This window comes from Macaca nemestrina, chromosome 14 (assembly GCF_043159975.1).
Source record: "Macaca nemestrina isolate mMacNem1 chromosome 14, mMacNem.hap1, whole genome shotgun sequence".
NCBI classification, from domain to species: Eukaryota; Metazoa; Chordata; class Mammalia; order Primates; family Cercopithecidae; genus Macaca; species Macaca nemestrina.
This window is the reverse complement of record NC_092138.1, coordinates 66,256,463-66,282,239: the sequence shown is the minus strand read 5'-3', so window position 1 is coordinate 66,282,239 and position 25,777 is coordinate 66,256,463. Positions and strand designations below refer to the sequence as shown.

General features: G+C 47.9%; 1 protein-coding gene across 6 annotated transcripts in view; it reads left to right on the top strand.

The window, feature by feature from the left end:
• LOC105497299 (paired box 5) overlaps positions 1–25,777 on the top strand; it is a 195,774-nt gene that overhangs the window by 102,425 nt on the left and 67,572 nt on the right. For all 6 annotated transcript variants that reach the window (XR_011612705.1, XM_071078015.1, XM_071078013.1 and 3 more), the window contains one exon: positions 7,655–7,784. Coding sequence is in view for 5 of the 6 variants with exons in the window: in XM_071078015.1 (XP_070934116.1) it covers positions 7,655–7,784 (130 nt within the window). In the remaining variant the exon portion in view is untranslated. The remainder of the gene's footprint in view (positions 1–7,654; positions 7,785–25,777) is intronic.

The following is a 25,777-nucleotide window of genomic DNA, read 5'->3' as shown; positions in this document are numbered from 1 at the left end:
GCAGGTGTCTGGTCCTTAAGAATGGGAGTGGTTGGCCTGGCTCTGGCCCAGCTCCCAAGGGACACCTGTGGCCTGGCAGTGAGGCTACAGGAGCCTAGCAGGTGATGGGGAGGCCTCCTGGCACCAGGTGGCCATCTGAGGTGACCAGCCCTGCAGCCTTGCCCCATGCGCTGCCCCTCTTCGCGCTGCCCTCCTTCTCACGTGTCTGTGTTTCTTTTCTCCTCCATGCTATGGCAGTGGTGCCCCATGCTGATGAGACAATACTTGGTGCAGCCCCGGGCAGTCCTTTTCCAGGTAATTTCCTAGGGACCCATGTGATGCCCAGTGCACGCTCTCCTGGGGCATGTGCCTCCTTGAGTCTGTGCTAGAATTCCTGAACCTCTCATATTGCTTAGTTTCCAAAGTGCTGTCCCTCTCCTTGTCCCTCAGATTCTCATGATTGTCGAGGTAGGCAGGCAGCTAGGGACTAGAATTAAAATTTCATTTTACTCACGGTGAAAATGAGGTTCACAGAACTGGCCCAGCTCACCTACAGCCACACAAGTGAGAAAGGGGCAGAGCTGGGACAAGAACCTTGTGTTATCACTCCTAGTTCAGTCTTTTTTCCACCACTGGGTCAAAGGTTATCAATGATGCAGTTAAAAATGAACTAAGGGCCAGGTGCAGTGGCTCACGCCTGTAATCCCGGCACTTTGGGAGGTTGAGGTGGGTGGATCACTTGAGCTCAGGAGTTCAAGACCAGCCTGAGCAACATGGCGAAACCCTGTCTCTACAAAAAATTAAATAATTAGCTGCTGTGCCTGTAGTCCCATCTACTTGGGAGGCTGAGGTGGGAGAATCGCTTGGGCCTGGGAGGTTGAGGCAGCAGTGAGCCATGATTGTGACACTGCACTCCAGCCTGGGTGAGAGAGCAAGACCTTGTCTCAAAAAAAAAAAAAAAAAAATTAACTAAGGACGTCCATCCCTATCCCTGTACCTCAGTTTTTCTATGTTGGGAAGGATGACCCTGACTGTCCTTCTATTATAGTTCTGATGTTTGAGAGGACAAGCTGTTCCATCATCTGGAGCATGGTGTCTGTGAGGATGGTCCACACACCTTGGGCTGGTGGTCTTGACCTTGAGGTCTTATAAGAGTCTGTGGTGGCTAGGCGTGGTGTCTCATGCCTGTAAATCCCAGCACTTTGGGAGGCTGAGGCGAGTGGATCACCTGAGGTCAGAAGTTCGAGACCAACCTGACCAACATGGTGAAACCCCATCTCTACTCAAAATACAAAAATTAGCCACGTGTGGTGGCGGGTGCCTGTGATCCCAGCTACTCAGGAGGTTGAGACAGGAGAATCACTTGAACCAGGGGGGTGGAGGTTGTAGTGAGCAGAGATTGCATCATTTCACTCCAGCCTGGGCAACAGTGCGAGATTCTGTCTCAAAAAGTAAAAGATTCTATGGCAGCAGGCAGAGGAAGTTTTATCCCAATTGGTTGCATTGCAGCAGGAAACTGTGAAATGCTGACTTCAGTTCATTTCTGTTCCGGGGTCATAGTCAAGGACAGCACCAGGGGGCCCTGATGAAGAGGGAGAAGAAGCCTAAAATGACATCCTAAGAAAGAACCCCAAGGGCTCAGAAAAGTAGGAAATGTAGAACACAGCTCTTGCCTGTGATTCTCAGGGGCTGGGGTTGGGGGGTGGCAATGTACCCAAGTATGTAGGTGCACCAACACACTTACACACCTGTGACTGTGTGCATACCTCTGCACCCCGCCACTCAGCCTTTGGCTTCCAAAAAACTATGAGAAATGGAAGTAGAATGCCATTGTTACCAGGCAAAGAGGCACCAGGAATGCCTTTCCTCTTCTCTTTCTTTCTCTTTCTCTCTCTCATTCCCCTTCCTTCCTTCCTTCCTTCTTTCCTTCCTTCCTTCCTTCCTTCCTTCCTTCCTTCCTTCCTTCCTTCCTTCCTTCCTTCCTTCCTTCCTTCCTTCCTATCTTTCTTTTTCTATCAGTTCAGCTTTCCCAGCCTTCACCTTCACAAAGAACTTGAGGTGGCCTGCAAAATAAGCAATTATGTGTATCTAAGTTAAGTTTGGGAAAAAAGCTCAGAAATTACGTAGAAAAAAGGGGAAGATCATTGTACCAGGAGCCAGCAATGGTGGTTGAACACTGAATTTGACCGAGTTTCCTGGCAGTCAAAGCAAAAAGAGATATGAAGTGGTTTCCAGTGTTCTTGTTGTTAGTCAGAGGCAGATTCATGACTCACCAGTGGAAAACTTTACTGGTGTTGAATTGTAGGAGGGATTGACAAGGAATTTGAATATTCTAGTGGGCAGTGTCTCCAGAGGTTTTAAACAATTTTCTTTTATGGCTGTTTTCTTTTTTTGCCTCATAAAAGTGTTGAATGCCTGATATTCCATCAGAGACTGGTGAAAAAGCACCACGCAGGGGCTTTAACATGTTGGGCAGGGATGTGGCTTTCTGGTGACCTGACTTGATGTGGGGTAGAGGTGGAAGGAGGGCAGGGGATGTTAGCGTATCACTTAGTGTTCTTGTTCAAATACTTCCCAGTTAATTTTTGAATGTTGTAGCTCATAACATGCTACTAGACCATTATTCATTCATTCATTCAACAAGCACTTAGGGGGCACTAGGGATATTCCATGTTCCACACTCTCAAGGCAACCTGGAGGGAGATAGACACACAGCCACTCTGCATTGTGATAATGGAGGTCTGTACAAAAAACCACCAAGTATGGAAGCATAGACAAGGGAGAGATTGTTTCTTTGCAGGAGCGTGGAGCTCAGGAATGGCTTCACCAAGGAGGTGACATGTGAACTGGGTCTTGTGGATAATGTAAGAGTTCTCTAAGTGACAAAGTGAGATGGGCCCTCCAGGTGGAGGTAGGACAGTGTCTGCAATGGCTGAGGAGCTGTGGTGTAGCAATGTTCCAGGGAACCCAAGAGATTGGGGAGAATGCAGTTGCCTTTAAAAATCACAGACACCACATCACCTAAGTGATGGACTTAGGGAACAATTAAACACCAAAACTAAATGACAGCTTCCCCTGGCTCATGCGGGAGCAGAGTAAGAACTGAGGGAATCCCGCCAAAGAAGAGAGGCTGGGCTCTGGGCAAGCCCTGCAAAGTGGTGATGGTGAAAGGCACAGATGGCTGGGCGCAGTGGCTCATGCCTGTAATCCCAGCACTTTGGGAGGCCGAGGCAGGTGGATCACTTGAGGCCAGAAGTTCAAGACCAGCCTGGCCAACATGGCAAAACCCTGTCTCTACTAAAAATACAAAAAATTAACCGGGTGTGGTGGCGTGCGCCTGTAATCCCAGCTACTTGGGAGGCTGAGACAGGAGAATCACTTGAACCTGGGGGTCAGAGGTTGCAGTGAGCCAATATCGTGCCACTGCACTCCAGCCTGGGTGACAGAGCAAGACTTTGTCTCAAAAAAAAAAAGAAAAGGAAAGGCACAGATGGTGAAGTACAGCTAAGGACTCGTTTCTGAGTGTCCCGCCGTCCCCCAGGTTTGCTTTGCTTTCTGGGAGCCAATGGTGGTTGGACACCTGGATTTTCGGACCTCCCACTGCATGCATAACATAAGTTGAAGATTTCTTGTCTTAAAAAACAGATGATCCAAACCCAACTTTTGAAGTGGCTGGATGAGCTTTGTTTGATACTGAATTTGTTGACTAAAACAAAAATCAAATAGCAAAACAAACCTCTTCCATCTGGAAATTAAATATGTTAAGAGGCAGGATATATCCCTGTTGACCACCCTTTTTGCGGTTCTCTTAAACCCAGGTTGGCTCTGCTTTCTTGGGGGAAATAAAGGCTTTCCCTTGCAGACCCAGCAGCCCAGTCCATGTCAAAGAGAAGAGGCTGAGGTCTAGGAATGGGCCAAGCCCCAGGGTGGGCTGGGGAGGGGCGCAGGGATGCTGACTCTTGGCTGGGATGCTGCCTGGCCTTAGGAAGAGCACTCCTTCCTTCGTTCACCGTTCATAGTGCAAGCCCTTCACAATCGAGTTCCAGCTAGTCTACCGTTCCATCTTTCCCCTTTATACTTGCACCCCCTCTAACTATTGCATGTGCCTGTTTCTGGGTCACTCCTGTCCTATCACCTCTGAGCCTGCCTTCAGCTGTTCTCAGTCTTGAGAGTTAGGGATTGTTCAGCCCCAGGTTAAATACAGCCTGCATCGAGAAACCCTTCCTGACCACTTCACACCCCATATACATTAATGACTCTGTGCCTTTGTCCCTCTTGGATGGAATTTCTTGGGGTTTGTGGGTGAGGGTTAAAGAGTGTGTCTGGTCTTCACACATCATATTGCACAAAACAGGGCTCAGTAAAGGTTGAATGAATGCATGCCCACTATGCTCAGGCCTTCACTAGGGCATTTGGGAACACAGAGAAGAGGGAGGAACTGGGACCTATCCCTGGGGACCAAAAACTCTAGAAGATGCCATCTAGGAAAAGACCCTTGTCAGAGACATTTTGACCTGCCATCTTTGCACACAGCAATGAACTGAAGGAGTTGATTCTGCTGAGTGGAATTCTAAATTCATGCCCACTTCATTCTCAGAAAATTAGGAGGTTAATGCCACGACAAAGTCTCATTCTACAGAAGAAGAAGTCTAGACAGCAACCTTTTTCCAATAGCTCCTGCTGCATGGAATGAAGGCAGTATTTTCCAAACTTTGCTGGCTGTGACCTATAGCAAGAAATACATCTTAATCTCTACCTCATACACACATACCCACTGACATGGGAAACAAAGATTCACAAAACAGGACTTATCCTTTCTATGTGGGAGACACTTGGATTTTTTTTTTTTCAATTTCATTTATAAAAATGTTGGGACCAGCAAGTTGATTTCACTGTGTTTTAATGAATCAGGTACTCACAGTATAAACATCATTAGGGTCATTGTCGAGGTTTTGGAGTCAGAGGGACCCAGGTTTGAATCCTGGTTTGGGCACCTAGAAGCTGTATGAACTTAGGCAAGTCATTCCTGCTGTATCATAAAAGCCTCAGTTTCTTCATCTGTAAGATGCGGATGTCATAGAGCCTGCTTCAAGGGGTGACTGTGAGGATTAAATGGGATAGTACAGCTAAAGCTCCTGGTACAGAGTGAACACTCAGTGAGTGTGAGATTTTGATGCAATTGTGAAGACTGTGGTTGTCATTGTTCTGGCACCACTTGGCGGGGCAAGCAGAATGAGGGTGGGACTCACACTCCTGCGGAATGCTGGTCAGGAAAGACTTCTTGGAGGAGGAGGCACTGAGACAGGGCAGCAGGATGACTGGGTCCCACCACTATCCCCACAGAGAGCAGAAACCCTGTGTGAGCATCCCAGGCCAGAAAAGGCACTCCTCCTTCCACAAAGGGCAGACTTGTTCCCAAGGATTTTTGGCTGGACCTAGAGCTGACCACGTTAGATGCCTTTGCCTTCCACATTTAGGTCTCTAATCCACCTGGAATTGATTTTTGTGTCTGGTGTAAAGATCCAATTTCTTTTTTTCCCCCGTTTCCGAATGGATAACCAGTTACCCCTGCTCTGTTTATTAAAAAGTCCATCCTTTCCTGCTGATTTGTACACCATCTCCTTCATATATCACGGTTCCATATGTGCACGGATCAGGGTCTGGACTGGATTCTGTTTCATTGGTCTATTTATCTACCCCTGTGCCAATACCACCCTGTCTTAATTACTGTAGCTCTATAGCGATTCCTGATGCCTGGTAAGCCTGTCCCCCTGGCCTTGTTCTTCTCCCTTAGAAGGACCTGGGCTTGCTTTGGGCCTGTGCTCTTCTCTACATGTTTCAGAACCAGCCTTTGATGGGTGAGGATCGAAGAGCCCTGGGGAACTCTGGACATGCTGTCCTCAGCACGAATCATCTAGAGCCTGGGCCTGCAGCACCTCCTCAACTCCCTGCTGCCATCACCCCCAGTTGAAACTTTAGCTGCCCAGGAAGTAATCTCTGATTTGAAGGGAAAGACACCAGGAATGTGCCTGGGTCTGAGCCCCTTCTGCCTGCCGTGTGCCCAGGGGCTCCTTTGGTTTCCCTCCCAGTGGCTCAGTCCTCGTCATTTTGCTCAGGGTGCCTGCAGCTCCTTCCAGAAGACTGCGTGCTTCCGTGTCCCTGCCTGACAAGGACATAACCCTGGACCAACATGGGTGTGTCCTCCATCAGCCAGGGTCCTGGAGGAAAACTCCCCATATCAAATCTTCACATGGACAAACAAACTTGTTGGCTTAAATGTTTGCAAATTCCCTTCCTTCCTCCCTCCCTCCCTCCCTCCCTCCCTCCCTCCCTCCCTCCCTGCCATCCTTCCTTCCTTCCTTCCTTCCTTCCTTCCTTCCTTCCTTCCTTCCTTCCTTCCTTCCTTCCTTCCTTCCTTCCTTCCTTCTCTTTCTTTCTTTTTTTGACAGAGTCTTGCTCCGTCACCCAAGCTGGAGTACAGTGGCATGATCAGGGCTCACTGTAGCCTTGATTTCCTGGGCTCAGTCAGTCTTCCCGACTCAGCTTCCCGAGTAGCTGGGACTACAGGTGAAAGCCACTACACCTGGCTAATTTTTGTATTTTTTGTGGAGACAGGGTTTCGCCACGTTTCCCAAGGTGGTCTTGAACTCCTGGGCTCAAACAATCCACCCACTTTGGCCTCCCAAAATGTTGGGATTACATGCATGAGCCACTGCACCCAGTCACATATATTTTCTTTACCTGAAAATAGGCCCTGGGGTGGGGTGGGAGGAAAAGACTTGTCACTCGTGCTTATAATTTAGTCTATCCTTCAGTTGAAAGATCCAGGTTGGTGCCTTTGCTGCCTTCTCTGGAGACCATTCTGACAATGGCTTGGATGACAAGGAAATGACTCATTGCAAACTCTGATTTCATGAAATGGCTTAAAGAAAGGAGCATGATTCATGGGCTAAATACACATGGTTGGTGTGGCTTGCTAAATTAGATATGTGCACCCTGTGGTTTTCAGCATACAGGTGTTTACCTGCTTCCATAATTCAAAAACACTTGCCAAATGGTGGCTCAGTTGGTTTGACATATTGGATTAGGGTGGGAATTCATGGTGACCCACCCCAACTGGTATTCTTCCCTGTTGATGGTGGGTGAAGCCCTCCTCCCCTTGAGTCTCACTTTATTCATCTGTGAAATGAGGATTTGGACTGGATGATCTCCCAGATTCCTCTTAACCCTTGTTTCTGTGATTCCACCTTTGTGGTTTAAGAGCACAGAAATCAGAAACCATTCTTTCCATTCTCTTGGCAAGAAGACACTTATTTCTGCCTTGCTTTTGGTTACGGACCCTCCCTCCCTGCACTGAGGAGTGTGGGGTCTCTGGCCGACTGGAGCTGGGCGAGGGCAACATGAAGGCCAGAGGGAGCCAAGTTTGGATTCTCGTGAAGTTGCACTGAGTCCTGCCCACCTTCTCTCCTGGGAAGATTGTTGATTCTGGACAACTGTCTTGTTCCACCAAGCTGACTCTGCCTTTTCAACATTGGAGGTGTTCATGAGCCCCTTGTGGGCTTTGGCACAGGCATGGACTAATCTGGCTTGGTGGCTGAGCTCAGAACGTGGAGTTGGCATTTGACTAAGATACTGTGGAGTCTTGGTGCTGAGACATCTCTGTTTCTTCTTTCAGACCACAGAGTATTCAGCCATGGCCTCGCTGGCTGGTGGGCTGGACGACATGAAGGCCAATCTGGCCAGCCCCACGCCTGCTGACATCGGGAGCAGTGTGCCAGGCCCGCAGTCCTACCCCATTGTGACAGGTGAGGGCACCTGGGGCGTGGGGGATGAGTGAAGGAGGAAGAGAGAGAGAGGAGTGTATGGTGGAAAGAGTGGCTTCTTGGTGTGTTTGGATGTGATTGGCCAATTTTGTTTAAACGAGGTTATGAGGTCTGGGAACAGGTCAGATGCTAGGGCCAGGGTTGCAGCTGTGATGAGACATGGCTGGATATGATTCCAACAAAGCCGGGGAGAACAAATGCCAAATGGACTGTGGGCTGGAGGGGACTTGGGGTGGGAGGCAGGAAACCTCCTGCCAGAGGGGCCCCTGTGAGTGGGGCTGAGTGTTCAGAGGCCTAAGGTTTATTGCTTTCATGAGAAAGGCCACCCTGGTGGGCACCAGCCTCAAGGAGGAACGGGATTCTTTGCAGATTGCTGTTGGCAGGCAGAAACTGAGTCAAGAACGGCAGGCGGCGTAGGCTGGAAGGTGCTTGGTGGATGCAAAGCAGCCACCCTCTGGAAGTCCCAGGGCCAGACTGTTTAGCTGTCTTTGTAGAGATTGGGAGTGTGGGTCCTGGAGGTGCACTGTGGTGTTTGATCTTGCCATTTACTAACTGTGCAGTCTTGGGTGAGCCATGTATACGTTCTGGGCTGTGACTTTAAGCTGCACAGTGGGACTAGTGCTAGCACCTGTCCCAGGGGGCTGTTGTGAGGATTAATGGGTTCGTATGTGGAAGGTGCTTGGACTCTCATCTGGTACACAGTAAGTACCCAATACATGAACTGTTAGGATTCTTCTCAGAACCCTCTCCCTGTGGCAGGTCACCATGGGGCTTGCTGGCTTGCTGCTGCAGAAGGGCTGGATGCGCAGGCCAGGACGGGCAGACCCCTGGCCCAGCTGTGCTGGGATAACGTGGAGCCGACTCCATATGGACAGACTCAGCTGCCAGCTCTTGGTTGTCCAACCGGGCAGGCAGGAGGCCCTCTTGGATACTGCACAAATAGACAAGGGGCTGGTGGGCCACACTTGGGCCAGAGCCGTGGGTCCAGTTTGAGGTAGCAGGATGCCCATGTGGACTGATAGGTAGGGCACAGTGAATAGTGACAGTGACATGGGACTCGTAGACATGCAGGTGAACTGTGGGTGCATCAGGGAAGCTGGGTTAGACTCGGTCAGAACAGTGGAGGGTGTCACTTAGGCCAAAGCAGCAAGACAGGGAGGGCCCAGCGCCGAGACCTGGGCTGACGGGTCAGCACTGAGGCTCAGGAGGAAGAGCGGGGCCCTATTTGCAGCTCTGAGCACCACGTGAGGGCCAGTCAGGTGGCAAGAGCGACTTTGTCCCCCATCCACCTGAGGTGGGCCAAGAGCTTGGAGTGCACCCAGGTCTGAGGTGGGAGATGTTAGTGACGGGCAGGGAGCCGGGGAGCCCCAGCTGGAGTGAGCCTTTGCTGACCCCACAGGTGTCCGAGGAGGTCCCCTCTCCTGGTGTCACAAGAATCCATGACAAGACCTCTGAAGGCACTCCCATTTCACAGATGCAGAAACCAAGTCTCAGGGAGGGGCAGTGGCTTGCCCAACATAAGGGGTAAGGGAGAGTTAGAGCTGGCCCTCTGGCTCCTAGATCCTGAGCCCTTTTTCCTTTTTTTCAAGGAACTACAAGTAATTATAGAAGTGGGCATGGCAGAGTGCAAAGAAGCCTGGATTAGTGAACAATAATAGCAATTGGCACTTCACTGCGCGCTTATGGAGAAGCAGGCATTGTGCTAAGCGAACTCACTTTACCTTCAGAGGAACCCTGGGAGGTGGGACCATTATGATCATGTCCATTTCACAAATAGAGAAACTGAGGCTTGGGGCAGTTGAGTGGCTTGTTGAGATCACGGCTGGTGAGCAGTGGAGTTGCAGTTGAATGCCAGGGCCTGTGCTGCTGGCCACGCTACCACGCAGATCAGCTGGGGCTCATCCAGCGTGGTCACTGCCTTGCTGTCTAACTCTGGACACATCTCTGAGCCTCCGTTTCTCCACCTGTAAAAGGGTCATGGTCTCTCAGTGTACAGGTAAGGATCAAATGAGATCCAAGAGGAGACTGTTCTGCAGAAAGGAGGGTTTGTTACTGGGATCCAAGTTTATAGAAGATTGGGTAGGCGGATCACAAGAAGATGTTATAGGGTTACCTCGGAGACATTGTGGGTTTGGTTCCAGAACACTGCAATAAAGCAAATATCTCAGTGAAGTGAGTCACACACATTTTTTGGTTTCCCAGTGCGTATAAAAGCTATGTCTGGCTGGGCGTGGTGGCTCACGCCTGTAATCCCAACACTTTGGGAGGCTGAGGTGGGTAGATCACCTGAGGTCAGGAGTTCGAGACCAGCCTGGCCAACATGGTGAAACTCCGTCTCTACTAAAAATACAAAATTAGCTGGGCGTGGTGATGCATGCCTGTAATCCTAGCTACTTGGGAGGCTGAGGCAGGAGAATTGCTTGAACCTGGGATGTGGAAGTTGCAGTGAGCCAAGATTGCGCCATAGCACTCCAGCCTGGGCAATAAGAGCCAAACTCCATCTCAAAAAAAAAAAAAAAAAAAAAAAGATATGTCTATGCTATACAGGTTGAGCATCTGAAATGCTCCAATATCTGAAACTTTTTGAGTATGACATGATGCTCACAGGAAATGCTCACTGAGGCATTTCAAATTTTGGATGTTCACATTAGGAGTAGAACTGGTGAATATAAAGCAAATATTCCAAAATCCAAAACGATCCAAAATCTGAAACAGTTCTGGTCCCACGCATTTTGGATAAGGGATACTCAATCAGTACTGTAGTCTAGTAAGTGTGCATTGTGTCTTTTTAAAAGACACATACCTTAATTTAAAAATAGTTATGCTAAAAAATGCTTATAATCATCTGAGCCTTTAGTGAGTTGTCTTTTTGCTGGTGGAGGGTCTTGCCTCGATGTTGGTGGCTGATGAGTGATCAGGACGGTGGTTGCTGAAGATTGGGGTGGCTGTGGCAATTTCTTAAAATAGACAACGATGAAGTTTGCTACATCAGTTGACTCTTCTTTTCATGAAAGACTTTTCTGCAGCAGGGGATGCTGTTTGACAGCATTTTATCCACCATAGAATTTCTTTCAAAACCGGAATCAGCTCTCTCAAACCCTGCCACTGCCCTACCAACTAAGTTTATGGAATATTCTAAATCCTTTGTTGGCATTTCAACAATGTTCACAGTATCTTTACCAGGAGTAGATTTCATCTTAAGAAACCACTTTGTTTGCTTATCCATAAGAAGCAATTCCTTATTCACTAAAGTTTCATCATGAGATGGCAGCAATTCAGTATATCTTCAGGCTCCACTTCTAATTCTTGTTCTCTCGCTGTTTCCACCATATCTGCAGTTACTTCCTCCACTGAAGCGAGTCATTTTCAGCCCTCAAAGTCATCCATGAGGGCTGAAATCAACCTCTTCCCAACTCCTATAAATGTGGATATTTTTACCTTTTCCCTTGAATCATGAATATTCTTTTTTTTTTTTTTTAGACAGAGTCTTGCTCTGTCACCCAGGCTTGAGTGCAGTGGCATGAACTGGGCTCACTGCAACCTCCGCCTCCCAGGTTCAAGCAATTCTCTGCCTCAGCCTCCCGAGTAGCTGGGATTACAGGCACCCACCACCACACCCGGCTAATTTTTGTATTTTTGTTAGAGACAGGGTATCACCATCTTGACCAGGCTGATCTTGAACTCCTGACCTCGTGATCCACCTGCCTCAGCCTCCCAAAGTGCTGGGATTACAGGCGTGAGCCACCGTGCCCAGCTGAATGACAAATGTTCTTAATGGCATCTAGAATAGTGAATTCTTTCCAGAATGTTTTTAATGTTCTTTGCCCAGATCCATCAGAAGAATCACTCTCTATGGCAGATATAGCCTCACAAAATGTATTTCTTAAATAAGAGAACTTGAAAGTTGAAATTACTCCTTGATCCATGGGCCACGGAATGGATGTTGAGTTAGCAGGCATGAAAAACAACATCCATCTCCTTGTACATCACCAGCAGAGCTCTTGGGTGACCAGGAACAGTGTCAATGAGCAGTAATATTTTGAAAGGAATGTTTTTTTCTGAGCAGTAGGTCTCAATGGTAGGCTTAAAATATTCAGTAAACCACGCTATAAACAGATGTGCTGTTATCCAGGCTTTGTTTTTCTGTTTATAGATCACAGGGAGAGTAGATTTAGCATAATTCTCAAGGACTCAAGAATTTTTGGAATGGTAAAGGGGCACCGGCTCTAACTTAAAGTCGCCAGCTATATTAGCCCCTAACAAGAGAGTCAGACTGTTCTTTGAAGCTCTTGAAGCCAGGCATTGACTTCTCCTCTCTAGTTATGAAAGTCCTAGATGGCATCTTTTTTCAGTATAAGACTGTTTGGTTTATATTGAAAATCTGTTACTTAGTGTAGTCACCTCCATCAGTGATCTTAGCTCGATCTTAGCCTCTACATCAGCACTTGCTGCTTCACCTTGCACTTTCATGTTATGGAGATGGCTTCTTTCCATAAAACTCATGAACCAATCTCTGCTGGCTTCTAACTTTTCTTCTCCAGCTTCCTTACCTCTCCCAGCCTTCCTAGAATTAAAGAGAGTTAATGCCTTACTCTGGATTAGGCTTTTGTTAAAGGGAATGTTGTGACTGGTTTGATCATTTTCTTCTTTTTTTTTGAGACAGGGTCTCACTCTGTCACCTAGGTTGGAATGCAGTGGTGCAATCATGGCTCACTGGTCTTGACCTCCTGGACCCAAGCAATTCTCCCACCTCAGCCTCCTGAGTAGCAGGGACTATAGGCGTACACCACCGTGCCCGGCTAATTTTTTTTGTAGGGACAGGGTTTTTTATGTTTCCCAGTCTGTTCTCAAACTCCTAGGCTCAAACAATCCTCCCACCTCGGCCTCCCAAAGTTCTGGGATTACAGAATGAGCAACTGTGCCTGGCCTGGAAAATTTTTTTATAATTTTAGAGTGGGAAAAGTCTTTTTTAAACTAAATTCCAAATACAAAAGACAAGACAAATAAATTTAAGTATTAAACATTTAAATCTTTTGTATGTATATGGAAGAACATCCAAAAGGCAAAGAACAAAATGAAAAAAAAAAGGTGTAGAACACAGATGACAAAAAGCTAATGTCCTCAATATATAAAGAGCTTTTAAAAATGAATAAGAAAAAAATCCTTTGCCCATTTTTTTCTACTGATCTTTTTTTCTTAAAGTTTTGTTCAACCTGAACATCTTTTCATTGGGAAAAAATGTGGATGCCCAACAGTATATGAAAACACGTTCACCTGACTCATAACTTTAAAACTGAAAATTAAAACAATCATGAGACACTTAAAAACATCTTAACAAAGATTAAAGTTCAGTGTTGAAGATGGCATAAGAAACATATATTTTGAAACACTGTTGTAAGAGCATACATTGATGCAATCTCTTTCGGAGGGAAACTTGGCAATATCAATCACTTTTTTTTTTTTTTTACAGCTACACGAACTGGAATGGGATCTATCAAAGTTTTAAATGCACGTTAGCTTGCTTGACTCAGAACTTGTATATGCACATTTAGGAATTTATGTCACAGGTATATTCACATAGATGCACAACGATATCTATTTATGTATAATCCTTACAGAATTATTTATAATGGTAAATAAATGCAAACAACGAAACATCCATCAATAGGAGCTGGCTAAATAGATGATGGCTCTTTCACACAATAAAACACTATGCAGCCACCAAAAAGAATTAAATAGAACTATCTGTACTGATGTAAATAAGTGTCTAATATACACTTTCAAGAAATATTAAGTATTTAAGTATTTCATTTATATGAACAATGAAAGTTTTTCATTTGTGTGAGAAAATATAAAGGATGGACACACAGATGCACGTGCACGTGTGCACACACACATACATCAGATGCTTGTATATGAAGATCCAGTGGCAGAGCTTTGAGCCCTTTCCTCTGCTTTTGGGGGCATTATGGTGCTGTGGTAGGGATGCACTGCAGTTGAGATCTCCACCCAGATCCACCCAGCATCCCCTTGGGATAGCAAATATTCACAGTGTCCCTTTACTCTCCTGAAATTATGTCCATTAAGAATGTAGGTCTGTCTTCACATCTAATTTCAAATAAAATCAAAACAATGCCCTAGGAGGTAAATGAGATAAAAGCAAAGTTATGTATAATTAAATAATATGTACTTTGATATGTAAATACTCTGTATGTTTAAACTGCAAGACATAATGAAGGTGCCCAGGGCTTTCCCCGTGCACAGAATCACAGCGAATACAACAGCCCCAGATATAGCCTTACACACAGATATAGACTAGGGACTAATACTGACTTATCCTGCCAGCGTGTTTTACAAATAGGTGAGGAACCCTTGGCAAAGTTCCAAGTAAAACGAAGTACAGGCTTTGCTCCATTTACACGGTAGTTGCATTCCTAGAAAATTCAGGGTATATTAAGACCATGGAAATTGGAAGTTCACATTTATATGTAAATGAAGTTCAGTTCCAGATTCAAATACTTATAAACAGATTTCTCACCTACCTGAATGTTTGGCAGGACAGGAGAGTTGTGAAGGATGGAGAAAAATTCTTTGCTGTGTGGGATTGTTGCACTGCAAGGCAGTAACACCCCTCAGGCAGGGAGACGCCCCCACAGATTTTTCCAAACACCCTCTGTAGGTGCAGTTACCGACCCCATCAAGAACTGTTAAACACCTTGAAGGAATGCCCCCAGGAGCTGTTGGGGGGTAGGGGGCTCTGTTTTACCACGTGGCATTTATCTAATTCCACCTGTGTTAGTGGATTGCTGACACAATGCAGAGCTCTTCAAGGGACAGTCGGAGCCTTCCGGCCCCACCTCTCTCCTTTTCCCCTCCCCATAAAGCCCGGAGCACTGTAGGTGCCCAGCTGGATGGTGAACCCAGCCCAGGGCTCTACCCGGGCTCTGGGGGACAGATGGCTTCTGTGCTGCTCTATCTCAGCCCTCACACTCCGGGCTGCTCAGGGAAGATCTCATTCGAGAAGGATATATATGCCGCATTAAATATTAGGTTAAACACCTGCTCTACCAGCTAGAGCACAGGGCCACAGTTCCGAAACTGCTCACCATTTGCAAACTGGTGACATGGCCAGCCTGTTACTGCACTGTGAGCAGTTTGGGCCTGTCCTGATTGGGACTAATTATCTGCAGGTGTGTCATTGGGCCACAGGCCTGCTGATGGGGGAGCCACCGTGCTTATCTGCCGGAGAGGACAGCGGGTAGGGCACCAGGCTCCCCACTTCTGCTCACCTCTCTACTGGTGAAGGACCTGGCAGACTTGCCCCTAGCTGGGTCCACTTGACCTTTTGCCTGAGAGAGCAAAGGAATGGGGCCAGACTGTATCTCACCGGCCTCTTTCCCTGAGGACCATCTCTTTGCATCAGTAAGCTGGCATGTCAGGAGGAGACAGAGAGAGGCCTCTTGTGGGCCAACAAGTTTGGGAAACACTAGCCTGGTAGGTGATCTGGGCCCTGGAGACTGAGGCTCCCACTGGACACTGCCCCTTTTTAGTAGCAGAAATACCCACAAAGACAGACAGAATGGCTGCCGAGTCCCTGAGTCCACCTGCTCAGATTTGCAGCATACCTCAGGTTCAATGTTTGGAGCCTCAATACCCAAAACTTGGCAGCCCAAGAAAGTCCACCCTCTTCTGGCTTTTCATCTGAGCAACAGCCAGGGGCTGAGGGAAAGAGCACTGAACAGGAGTCAGAGGAACAGGTTTCTGTCTGGACTTTGCACCTAACTGGTTCTGCCTTTGGACACATTGATCATCCTCTTCTCTCCAAGCTTGTTTTCCTATCTATGAAATAGGGGTGGTAATTCTGCCCCTGCCTCCCTTGACTGTTTCAAGGATAAAATGAGCCAGTGGAAGGAGGGGGATGAAGAGCCACCGAAGGGGCATCTGAGTGTATGTGGGCAGTTGTGGAGAAGGAGGCTTGGAGGGGTTCAGGATCCAGCGTTGGCGAGTCCCAGCCTTCCTCAGAGCAGATGTTCTGACCATACCCGGGCAGGGTGGGAGGATACTGTGGTCCCACTCCTCACTCCACAGCTGGGGAGACTAAGGACAAGAGAGGGAAGTGACCTGCTCAAGGCCACATTCAGTGAGTGAGAGCTGGAGCCCCAGTTCCAGCTCCCCGAGGGCCCTCGCTTCCACAGCCTGCTGACATTATATGATTGAATGGACTAAAAAAATCCCAGTTCAAATTTCCTGGAGGCATCTCTTTTAGTGTGCAATTGAGAATGTCAGCAGGGAAGCCAGATGGCCGGAGCTGGAAGCCCACTTCACTGCATTCTAGCTGGGTAATCTCAGGCAAGTTACCAACTTCTGGGCCCAAGTTCCCCATCTGTAAAATGGGACAGCACTAGAGTTTTCTCACAGCTTCTGGCAAGGATTATATGAGTGGTCCTTGCGGAGTGCTTAGCACAGTGCTTGGCACAGGGTAAACACCCCATAAATGGTAGTTATTACTATGTGTCTGGGCTCTTGTCCAGAGTCCCTTATCTCTGCCCTGGGGGCGTAAGACAAAGAGACATATGCCCAGTGACAGCTCTCTACGTGGGGATGCTCTCAGAAGGGTCCTGATCCCGCAGAAATCCACAGAAGGTGGTGGAGTCTTGGAGACGCCATCAGGACGTCTGACTGAGGGGCAGGGATGCAGAGCTCTGAATTTTTTCCACTTGTTTAGAGTCCCGGCGTCTATCTTCAGAAGCAGGGACATCCACTGTGGGTTTGGGGATTTGGGGGAAACAGTAAACAGTGCATGGCGTTGCTTTCAGCCTGTGAACCCACGGACTCCGGACCTGGAGCATCTCAGGGGCTGGGGAGCCCAGGCTGGTTTCTGTGCATGGTGGAGGCCCTCTGCTGGGCTGTGTGACTGTGGGGTTTTCCTCTTCAGGAAATATGTTCTGTCTCCTCTGTCACTCTCCCCTCTGGCCGAGTGCCAGGCCGCTCCGAACAGCCATTTGTCCATATTTCCATGGGGCGTGCCTCCTTTGACCCACTTTTTATGAGCCTTTTTGAGGCTCATCAGATGTAACTAAATACCTCTTCTCTCAGAGTGAAATCATAATGAATAATGAAAGCAAAAATACAAGAAACACCTTGTGTATCCAGGCTGCCAAAAGGTGCTGTGAAAAATTACAAGAGCTACAGTGCAGCATGATACCCTGCAACTGAGTGTCGGCCACGGAGCCGTCCTCGGAATTCCATGGAAGATGCTAGGCTGGCTATCAGAGTTGTTCTGTGGGCCAGGCATGCGGCTCATGCCTATAATCCCAGCACTTTGACAGGTCAAGGCGGGAGGATCACTTGAGCCCAGGAGTTCGAGACTAGCCTGGGCAACATAGGGAGACCCCCGCATCTCAAAAAATAAAAAACTGTTTTGTGCATTGGAAAGGAGATAATATCAACACTTAGAGCTCACTGGGCTCTTGCTCTGTGCCCGGCTGGGAGTACCATGTGTCCCTGGTGGACAATCCCTGCCCTCACTGGGCTTACCTGTGGGGCAGAGCCAGGCAATTTACAGTAAACACAGAATAAATTTGCAATGTAATTTTACCACGGCATGTGCTCTGAAGAAAATAAGTGGGAGAGAAGAGAGAGACTCAGGGAGTGGTGCCCAGCGGGGTGGGTCTCTGTAAAATGGTGGTGTTTGATCTGAGATCTAAGTGTTGAGAAGCTTTGTGGGGAGCTGCGGGAAAGGCATTCTGGCAGAAATTACAGCTTCAGCCTTTTAAATGTACAAGTGAATGAATGAATGAATGACATGCATACCCTAAAGGATGGGGCAGATTTCTCAGTTCTTTCTCTGCTGACAGCTAGGCTCAGCCCATAAATCAGGCCTCAAGGGCTCCTGGAGTTAGAGAAAAGCACAGAGGTTAGGCAGCCTGATTCTTCACACAGCCCGGGGTCAGTTCCACATCAGGGCTTGGTCACCTCTGGTGTTGGGGATTTCCCTGCCTCAAAGGCGGAGTCTCTTCCAGCAGTACTTACCCGGAGCTGTTCTCAGTTGAAGTGACTTCCTTTCCCACTGTCAGGCCAGAAACTGAGGTATCTATAAAGTCCAGGCAGACATCTATGCTTTGAACTCATAGACCAGGCACTCCCTCAGCCTGGTGTGTGCCCCCGAGGTCCAGCCCAAAGGTGCTTTGACTTGCATAGAGTTTTTTCAAAGTTAAAAAAAAATTAGACCTAACATTTTACAACCAGAGGAAATACACCCCAATGTCCATCCATGGGGGCCCTGTTACAGACAGAATAGCTCATCCACACAATGGAGTGCGCAAGAACGAGGAAGCTCTTCATATCTTCATAGGGGATGTAAATAATGTATCTTTGAGATATATTATTTATGAAAAAAGCAAGGTAAAGAAGAGTGTATACAGCATGCTGCCTTTGTGTAAAAAAGGGACAATGGGAATGCATATTTGTGTTTGTGAGAGTTAAAGAAACTCTGGAAAGGTGCTCAGGACTTAACCATGTTTAAGCAGAGGGTATGGGGAGAGCACTTTTTATTGAGTGCTATTTACATTTTAATTTTTTGAACCTTAACATATCAGCTATCAAAAAGTTACATTTAAAAGTGCCTTAAAAATCAGAAGATTTGGGCCGGGCGCGGTGGCTCAAGCCTGTAATCCTAGCACTTTGGGAGGCCGAGACGGGTGGATCATGAGGTCAGACCATCGAGACCATCCTGGCTAACACGGTGAAACCCTGTCTCCACCAAAAAAAAAAAAAAATACAAAAACTAGCCGGGCGAGGTGGTGGGCGCCTGTAGTCCCAGCTACTCGGGAGGCTGAGGCAGGAGAATGGCGTAAGCCCGGGAGGCGGAGCTTGCAGTGAGCTGAGATCCGGCCACTGCACTCCAGCCTGGGCAACAGAGCGAGACTCCATCTCAAAAAAAAAAAAGGAAAAAAACAAAAACATCAGGAGATTTAACATAAAGAGGGTGGATTGCTTGAGCTGAGGAGTTCAAGACCAGCCTGAGTAACATGGTGAAACCCCGTCTCTACAAAAAACTGCAAAAATTAGCTGGATGTGGTGGTGCGCACCTATAGTCCCAGCTACTCGGGAGGCTGAGGCAGGAGGATCACCTGAGCCCAGGAGGTCAAGGCTGCAGTGAGCCACGATCATGCCACTGCACTCCAGCCTGGGTGAAGGATCGAGACCCTATATCTAAAAAAAAAAAAGAATTAAAATGTCTAGCTTCTTTTGGAAAAACGGAAGACTTGGCCACCTTGGGTCGACATTCCCATGTAGCCACACTTGGGGAGAGTTGAGAAGTGGTTGCCCCTGTAGCTGAAGCAGCAGGCTCCTGTTTACCCCAGACCCCACCTGGCAGCTTAATCCACTTACCTTACCTCCTGGCCCCTGTAGGCACTGGGTTTTCAACCCTGTTCTAACCCGTCACCCCATCCTTCCTGTGTCCTCTTACCCTCATTCCTGCCCAATAGAAACCCCTCTCTCAAGCCAGGAAGGGCAGCCCACAGGCTCTCCAGCTAGCCTTCCCTGTCCCTGACCTCAGGCCTCTGCTCAGGCTATTCTGCCTGCTTGGGATGGCTTTCTCCAGTATCAGCTCAGTGTGCAAACCATCCACCGGGAAGGGCCTGGAGCAGCGAGTGCGAAGTTCTCAAGAATGTGCGGCAACCCAGCGTTTCATCCCAGTGTAGTGCCATCACGCTCTCTCCAGACTCAATGTTGTGGGCCCTTTGCAGTAGCAGTGGCTGCAGCATGAAAACTCCATATCCAAATTGGACTCTCTCCAGAGATACAGGGCTATTTGCATTCCAGAACGATTTGGGGGTGAATTCTATTGAAATTTAAAGTATTTGTTTTTTCACTGGTAAATAGACTCACAATTATAGATTCTTGGATTCCTAGAAGCCTAGAATTTTGGAATCTTAGTTTTTGGAAGGCTACTCGGAGGTTCAGAGATGGCAGAGATCTGACCATTTTAAAGCCGAAATGAAACTCAAGCAACTTCGTAATTAAAATGCATGTAGAAGAAAAATATGGTTTGCTTTTAGGTTAGCTCAGTGTTCCCAAGAAATATTTGTTGAATAAAATGAATTAATATTTGTGTAAAGTGCAGCATCAATTAAACAAATAATTTCAGTGGAAAGTACTCCAGTTGTTTCTGACCTTATATTTTATAGAATAAAAAACAAACGAAGCTGGACAGCCCTTCTGGTAATGCTCTCATAGATTTTTATACTTGTGAGTGGCTTGGGAGCCGACCCTTCCAAAGAGCCTTCAAGCAGGTCTCTGGGCCTCCAGTGTCCAGCCCACCCTGCTGTGATCCGTCTTCCTAAAATAGCGATTTCATTAGCTTGTTCTTGTGGTCAGAGATCCCCACTGCCTTGTCATTGTCTGGAGGAGAAAAGGTGCAAAGGACAGCGCCTGGGCAATTTGCAGAGTTTCTGCCATTCATCACCCATTCACTCATCTCTCCATTAAAACTGAACTCCTCCTTCACATCAGACGTCAGCCTAGTCTAGGTCCTGAGGGTTTTAGAGTTCCTGCCCTCAACCAACCCACAGTCTGATGGGGGATACACAGCAAAGCAAAGCAAAACAAAAATGAAAAAGAAAGGGAAATACTGTGGGAGAAGCCAAGTGCTTTTGACAATATGAAGGAGGGAACAGTCGCTTCTCTTTGTGGGGTTTGGGGAAGGTTTTATGGAGGAAGCAACATCTAAGCTGCTCCAGGGAAACCATCCACCCTTGGCTTCTCTGCTCTGAAGTTTGGTTTAATTTCTTACCATTCTCTTAAAAAAAAAGCAAATCTTTTTTTTTTTTTGGAAACAGGGTTTACCCTGTGGCCCAGGCTGGAGTGCAGCAGTGTGATCACAGCTCACTGCACCCTCGTCCTCCCAACCTCAAGGGATCCTCCCACCTCAGTCTTTCAAGTATCGGGGACTACAGGCGCACACCACTATGCTAGCTAATTTTTTTTTTTTTTCTTTTTGAGAAGGAGTCTCGCTCTGTCGCCCAGGCTGGAGTGCAGTGGCCGGATCTCAGCTCACTGCAAGCTCTGCCTCCCGGGTTTACGCCATTCTCCTGCCTCAGCCTCCCGAGTAGCTGGGACTACAGGCACCCGCCACCTCACCTGGCTAGTTTTTTTTTTTTTTTGGTATTTTTTAGTAGAGACGGGGTTTCACCATGTTAGCCAGGATGGTCTCGATCTCCTGATCTCGTGATCCGCCCGTCTCGGCCTCCCAACGTGCTGGGATTACAGGCTTGAGCCACTGCGCCTGGCCTAATTTTTGTATTTTTTTGTAGAGACAGCGTTTCACCATGTTGCCCAGGCTGGTCTCAAACTCCTGGGTTTGAGCAATCCTCCCACCTTGACCTCACAAAGTGAATAATTCCTTTTTAATTGCAAAGTAATACATGTTCACTGTAAAGTAAATTCAAATGGCACAGAAGTATGTACAGCAATGTGTCCCCACGTCTCCTCAGTCTATTCCTAATCCATTCTGTAGATGTCATCAGAGTTGACGATTTGGTATGTATTCTTCAAGAACGTTTGCTGTGCATAAAGAAACATATCAGTATGTACACATACAGTTTATTTCCTATAAATGGGTTCAAACTCTCTGCATTGTTGTTTAATTTTTTTAAGGTTATTCATGTTTTAAGGACACTCTAGCTGTCTGTAGGTAAAGAGCTTCTACCCTGTCTAGTGAACTGGATGAACCAGCATGGACTTTTCTCTAGCCGTGTGGCTGACCAGCCCCGATCCTCAGGGCCAGGGGGCGAATCTCTCTCAGTATTTGATATGCAGGACTTCAGAGATGAACAGGCCCAAGAAGGGCAGAGGGCAGGTCACCCTGACGTCCACAGGAGGCCCAGGGTTGTTGGCATACAGACAGCTGACTTGGAGCCTGGCTGTGGCCTCCCCTGTGCTATGCGGGGAGGGGGGCTGCCAGGAGGACAAGGGGAAGCCATGGGGAGGAAGCTTCAGTTTAGTGAGAAGAAGCACTTCTGAGCAGTTTGAACTCTCTGAAAGCTGAATAGGCTGCCTCAGGAGATAATAACAATGATAGCTAATGTTTAATAATAAGCATTTGTTATGTACTTTGGTTCATTTAATCTTTTACTCTTTAAAACACAGGCACTATTTTGGTCCCAAGTAACAGTTAAAGAAACCTCGTGAGTTCACACAGCTAGTAAGTGGTGGTATGGTTTTCTCCTAACTCCTCTATGGTCCTGCCTCCCTTCGTAGCAAGCCCCTCAAGCAGAGCTCTTTCCCGCTCACCGGTAGCACAGAGAGGCCGGTGTCCACCGGGGTCTGGGAAGCTGATCAAACGTGCAGTCCTGTGTACGGATGCTGGATCAGACTGCCTGGCTTTGAATCCCAGCTCTGCCACTTATGAATTGGTGACCTCGGTTTCTCAACATGTGTGCGCGTGTATGTGTGCACACCTCAGTCACCTCATCTATAAAATGGGGATAGAACTCGCTATGTAGATGAAGCGAGTGGATAACTTGCAAAGCACTAAAAGTCCTGCCTGGGCTTGTTACGTGTGGCTTTGAAAATCTGGAGCCGGGGAAAACAACCTGAGTCAGAGAGTCAGACTTAGGGGTCCCCTGCAGAGGGGCTGGTGGGAGAGCTTGGGCGGGGGGTTGGGGGGGGGATCTGTCCAGCGTGGAGCAGGTCTGACGGCTGCCTGTCGTGGATGTTCCATTGACCTTCTGCAGTTTCCAGTTGCTGCTGTAACAAACTACAACAATCCCAGGGGCTAAAACAATGCAAATGTATTATTGTAAAGTTCTGGAGGTCAGAAGTCCTAAAATCAAAGAGTGGTGGGCTGCATTCCTTCTGGACGCCCTAGGGTAAAATTCGTTTCCTTGCCTTTTCTAGCTTCTAGAGGACACATGAATTCCTTGGCTCATGGCCCCTTCCTCCATCTTCGAAGCCGGCAGAGTAGCATCTTCTCTCCTCCTTGGCCTCTGCTTCTGCGGCCACATCTTCTCTCTGTGCCTCTGACCCCTTTGCCCCCGTTTCTAAGGACCCTTGTGGTTCCATTGGGCCCACATGGATGATGCAGATGCTCTCCACAGTGCACAGACCTTAATTTAATCACGTCTGCAAAATCCCTTTTGCCATGTAAGGTCACATAGTCACAGGTTCTGGGAATTAGGATGTAGACATCCTGGGCAGGGGGGAGGATATTCTTCTGTCTACCACATCTCCAGGGCCAAATATAAAAGCCTCCTTGAGCGCCCTGCATCCCATAGTTCCCCGGATGACCCGTTGTCTGTGAGGGACTGGCCAGCTCTTTTGCTCCATTTCTGCCTGTTCTTTCTCCACTCTCTCCGTGAGCATTGGCTGATTCTCACTCTGTCTCCTCCATCTGCCCCAATGCCGAGACAAGCTGTGCCCTCCCCAGGTGCCCAGAGTCGAGAGACTGGAGTATTGGTGCTGGATAACCCTAGAAATCACCAAGCACAACTCCGTCATTGAACAGATGGGGATGCTGAGCACTGAGAACTCAAGTTCTCCCAAAGTCAGACACCTCTGGAACCCATATCCCTTGACTCCTATTCTAGTGCTCTCTCCTCCATTTTGAACTCAGCCTTTGTCCTTGCAGAATGGGACTTTTTATTTTCCTCTCCTATTCTCCTTTCTCAGCCTGGTTGATCCACTGTCCTCTATCTGCCTATCTATGAAGCTGCCCAGCGGAACCCTTTATCCAGGCCTGTCTTTTTGCCATCTTTCAACTCAGCCATGCCCAGTCCCTGACTCCAAGCCTTTGGTCTTGCTGGTTCCTGTACTTCGGATGCTTCTGTCATTTGCCCAGGGGTGGCGGCAGTCTGCTGCAAAAGGGAGAGGGGGGCCTGACTTGGAGTCAGGATCACAGATCTTCATCCCAGCTCTGCCATAACTCCTGGTAACTTTGAGAATTCCCTTCCCCTCTGTGAACCTCAGTTTTCCCATCTGCCCAGTGGGAATTACAAATCCTGGCTCATTCTTACCTTGCAGGCCTACGGTGAAACACACATGAAAGAAAATGTGTGGTAATGGCCCAGAAGCTGTAAGGGGCTGGGTCCTCTCTTGTGAGCTCACGGACAGCCAGCCACCTTGACTGTGCCGGGGTCCTGCCTGCCCGGCAGGAAGGTAAAGATGAGCTGGTCCAGGGCTTTGCCTGTAAAAGGATCTCACAACACTGCTGAGGGATGTAAGAATCAGGAGGCCTGACAGTCCCTGCCTATGTGCCTTCAGTGCATGCCTCCTTGGAGCAGTCCCCAAGTGCTGCCTCCTCCAGGAAGCCCTCCGCAATTACCCTACAGTCAGAAGTCATATTGCCCTTGATCAGCCCACCATTATGCCTGTTAGCCCATTGTGCCTTGATTTGTAATTCTTTGTGTCCAGCCTAAATTTCTCCTTAGTCTACAAGATTCTGAATTGTCTCTGCCTTCTCCAGCACAGCCTAGTGTGGAACTTGGAATATAGTAGGTACTCAGGAAGTATTTATTGAATGGATGAATGGATGAATGGATGAATGGATGATGGATGAATTAATAAACCAGTGCGCTGTCTATTATGATTGGTCATTACTAATTGCCCTGCACTCCACCCTTCTAGGTCATTGTCAAGGTTATTGACATGATTCAGACACTCACATACATATCTTTGATTAGCATAAAGGCACATTCAAATTCAAGATATTATCATAATTATTATTTCTTCCCAACTGCATTAGCTTCTACCGGTCTGCTGCCCCCTTTTTTTTTTTCTTGGCCATGTTCACAGCTCAGGGAAAAAAATCTCTCTCTAATGTATCTCTATTAGCTTTTATTTTCATTATCTGTGAGGCCATAGAACTCCTACTCCCACCCTGAGATCATCTATAAATGTTTGGTAAGGCTGTTTCTGGCATGAATGCTTAGGGGCACCTGCTGCCTGTCTGGATGAACCTGTCCAGAAAAGTGTTTGCCTTTTCAGACCCATTGGTTCCTTTTGTATGCCTCTGTGAACCCAGATTCAGGATGGGGTCACATGCCCATCTTAAGGATAGTGTGGCCAAGCAGCCTATTGAGGGGGTTGTAGGATAGGGGTTTAGGGGGCTCTTCCCCCAGAGCTGGTTTCAATCCTGAACAGCCAGAAAGGCAGGCCCAAGCTAGACTCCCATGAGCCAAGAGTCACCAGCAGGAGTCATAGCTGATGCTCCCATCCACTCCCTCTGCACCATGCATTGTTCTAAGCACTTGACTTATTAATAGCTTGTCTAATCTGCATAACAACCCTTTGTGGGTGTCACTCTTCTCATCTTCATTTTACTGGTGCAATAACTGAGGCACAGAGACGCATAGAAACTTGCTCAAGGTCACACATCTTGTAAGTGGTGTAGCCAGGTTTCAAATGCAGGCAGTCAGACTCCAGAGACCACGCACTTGACCCCTGAGCCACACTGTTCTCATAAAGCCTGGTGAGTCATGGCAGCCTGGAAGGGTGCCAAAGAAAGTCTGAGTTGGACAGACCCCTATCTGAAGAACAGAACTGATAGGTGGATCTTAGGCCATGTGTGGGGGCCGGGACTGATGGGGCTTCTTGGGTGATATCTGGTTGAAGGGCAGTGGGTTGACTCAACCCTGAAAAGTTGGCATCCCCTTGGGTTAGCCTCCTGCTCAGACAGACCTCATGCAGCCTGACCAGGCCTCAGCAGGCCCTGGGTGAAGGTTTGGTGGGTGAATGGGCAGACACAGCAGGTATGATTGTTCCTTCTTTCTTGGGAAACATGCTGTGTATTCTCGCATGTTCCTGCCTGGGCCAGGCCACCTGGACATGTCCGAGCAGCCTCAGGGCTCTCAGCCCCTGCAGTGCAGCCTCCCAGCCCCCAGGCTGTGTGTTGTCCATTGTGGGGAGCCCTGTGCTTCAAGGAACTCCCCACCTAGACCAAAGCTTTCTTCTGTTCTTTTGCTTTCCAGCAA